Source organism: Lactuca saligna, chromosome 5, assembly GCF_052625555.1.
Source record: "Lactuca saligna cultivar CGN05327 chromosome 5, ASM5262555v1, whole genome shotgun sequence".
Taxonomy (NCBI): domain Eukaryota; kingdom Viridiplantae; phylum Streptophyta; class Magnoliopsida; order Asterales; family Asteraceae; genus Lactuca; species Lactuca saligna.
In genome coordinates, this window is record NC_136421.1 from 184,247,144 (window position 1) to 184,250,405 (window position 3,262).

Sequence of the window (3,262 nt, forward strand, 5' to 3'; positions counted from 1 at the left end):
ACAGGTCTTATTGCCGATTCATTCATCCCCTAATCATTGGCTATTTGGGGAACTACGATTAGCGTCAATGGAAGTCCATATTTATGACAGTCTTGGTAGAGGGGCTTATGAAAAATTCAACTCTGAAGGAATCTTTTCCAAATTTGAACGTCGGGTGGCAAATTATTTGGACAAGATTAAGTATTGGGCCCGGAGGAACACCCCAAGGATTCCATTGAATATGCAATTCATTTATGAAGAAAATGTTCCCCAACAAAGTAGTCATTTGGGAGATTGCGGTGTTTTTGTTTGTATGTTTATGGAGCAATTCGTTTCAGGTCAACTAATATGTGTTCTTATTGACCCAAAGAACACAGCTTTAGAGTTTCGTCAACGGATGGCAAAAAAATTTTGGGGGTCTAGTCTTGGTCCTATGTAGTTGGATTATATAATTGTATATCTAAATTAATGTTGGATATGATTATTAGTTTATTTTTACAGTTTCGTGAACGAATGGCAAAAAATTTAACGTTACGACAATTACAACAAATTAATGACCTACTAATAACTTATGAATACATACAACATAAGAACGACTACAACATTTGTTTTAACGTTACAAGTACATTGTTCTAAACGTAAGTACAAAAACAACAATTTATTGACCTAACAACTTCAAAACCATAAAAACAATATTAAAAAGCTTACAACTTGTAAACAAGAACTGCCAAGAACAACACCCAACTACAAATCAACGTTATCTTCAACTTCTTATTTTCTAATTGAAAGAGCTTATTAGAGTTAGCTACTTTAGCTATTACCATAGATGATTGGTCCTTGTCTTCATCAACCCAACTGATAAACCCGTATTTTGGTCCATGTTAAATTTAACATTGATAGTAAGAAAATAATTTTTTGTCATGTAAACACGAGGGTTTAAATTTGAATGACGTTAACAACATGATACCAAATATGGGCAAGCGTAAAACAATCTTCCTGGGTTTTTAGATGTTCCCGAAATCCTAACGATACATTCTCCTCCGCAATTGCAGTGTGCCATTAGCCTTGTTTTTCTTATAAATAGGAGTTGCTTTCACAGATAAATTTTTCATATTGAGTGACACCCTTTTATAGAAGAAATCATATTACAGACAATTCCTTTTGACTATGAAATGAACTGGTTTGACTATGAATTAAAAATGTTGAACTACGAAATCCAGACAAGTACATTCTGTAGTATTGTCTTGTCGGTCAGTGAAATTTGACTATGAAATGAACTGGTTTGACTATGAATTCAAAAAGTTGAACTACAAAATCCAAACAAGTACATTCTATAGTATTGTCATGTCGGTCAGTGAAATTTGACTATGAAATCAAATGGTTTGACTATGAATTCAAAAAGTTGAACTACGAAATCCAGACAAGTACGTTCTGTAGTATTGTCATGTCGGTCAGTGAAATTTGACTATGAAATGAACTGGTTTGACTATGAATTTAAAAGGTTAAACTATGAATTTTGAACAGTAGAGATACAATATTTTCTATTTATAATCGCATTTTATTGATATTGCATTTGTGTGATGATTGTAGAGCACTTTCATCGGTTTTGAAAATGAGTACTTACAGCGAAAGAAGCTTTTCTCAACTACCAATTTTCTTGCCTAACCTTCAAAGAACAAATCCTAATACCTTCACAGCCATCAAGAAAACTGATACCAACCACTTTCAATTCTATTTTGTGGCTTTAGGTTGCGTGGTATAACATACTTCTTTTATTGAGTTATATAATATTTCATGGTAATGTATCTCGATTAGTTTTTACTCATCACTAATATGTGTTCGTTTTTATGTAGATTCGTACCTTCCTTAGGTGCATGATACCGCTGATATATGTGGGTTATTTACCCCTTATTGGGAGCTATCTGACAACAATGTACTTCGTAGTGGCTTTAGATGGAAATCATGAACCACTACTCTTAGCAATTGGTTTAGGAACCTTAGAGTGTGAAGAATCATGGAGATGGTTCATGATGAGGTTAAAAGATTGTTTAGGTGAGGACATAGAGGTTGGTTTCATAAGCAACCTGTGTGATAAAATAGACTTTGGTGTTCAGAGTGCCTACCCGGATTCCTATCATGGATATTGTCCTAAAGATATAGCTCGAAAGATACGTGACTCTGTGGGACATAACAATACGGAAGTCGAATCGTTGTTTTGGAAGTCATGCAATGCATATAGCGTTGATGATTTTTACTTGTGTTTGGAAAGGTTGCAAAGTGCATGTAGGAAATCACCTTTCTTCACCTTGCTTAGGAGTCCAATTTACTGGCTTGACGATATACCGATTTCAAAATGGACACGAGCATTTTTCCCAAAAATACGCTACAATGTTAAATCGATTGACGTCCCTGAAATTTTGCAAATTATATCCACACGTGAGTTTCCTATAACAACGATAATTGAGTTAATCACCACGTCGATACAATCAAAGTATGCTGAACGGGCCGAAGTGGCGGGTAAGGGAGATTGTTATATTTAGTTTTTTTAATGTGCTATTATTTTTATTAAAGTATCAAATTTTACAGGGAGGTTGTCTGGTGGGTTGACCCCTTACGTTGAGAGTAAGGTTCAAAAATGTGTCAACAAGTCTTATAATTGGAATGCAAGACGTTTGTATGGGGATACATTTGAAGTCCATGACAATTTTTCCACCACCAACGTACAACTGGAACGAAGGGTATGTAGTTGTGGTAAATGGCAAAAAAGCGGTATACCATGTGCCCACGCTATAGCATGTCTAAGAACCCGTACATCTGAATCCATTAACATAATGGTTGATTACAAGTTCACTAATTTATAACGACTCCTTACTTTCCTGCTGCAATGGCTTGTCAATTCAAGCAGCAATGTATTGTGTTGTCATTCGACCGGGGATGACTTGTCAACTCGAACAGTGATCTGTTGTGTTATAAGTATAGTACACTACATTCGTCAGTTAATTTTGACTATGAATTGCAGACATATTAGAAGATTGGACTGCGATTTTGTGTAGAAACTACTATAAATTGACCTTATGTTACATAAATAGTTTATTAAATAAACCAATACAGCTGTTCAAATATTGTTTTTTATATTCTACTCTCTTAGTTTCAATCAAAATGAGTTCTATATCATGGAGCAATGAAGAGTTCTTGGTTCTTACACATGCTTATATTCATGTGTACGAGACAAGCAAGTTGAACGATCCAATGTTTTGGAGCCGTTTAACCAATATTTTCAATG

General features: G+C 34.7%; 1 protein-coding gene across 1 annotated transcript; it reads left to right on the forward strand.

The window, feature by feature from the left end:
* Positions 1-1,910: 1,910 nt before the first annotated feature.
* Positions 1,911-2,840, forward strand: LOC145046027 (uncharacterized). Its single transcript, XM_078994305.1, has 2 exons — positions 1,911-2,496; positions 2,566-2,840. The coding sequence occupies exons 1-2, from the start codon at positions 1,911-1,913 to the stop codon at positions 2,838-2,840; spliced, it is 861 nt and encodes a 286-aa protein (XP_078850431.1).
* The last annotated feature ends 422 nt before the right edge of the window (positions 2,841-3,262 follow it).

Coding starts and splice junctions, on each gene's coding strand:
- LOC145046027 (XM_078994305.1), top strand. CDS start 1,911: ATGTACTTCGTAGTGGCTTTAGATGGAAATCATGAACCACTACTCTTA. Junction 2,497..2,565: donor TGAACGGGCCGAAGTGGCGG/GTAAGGGAGATT, acceptor CAAATTTTACAG/GGAGGTTGTCTGGTGGGTTG.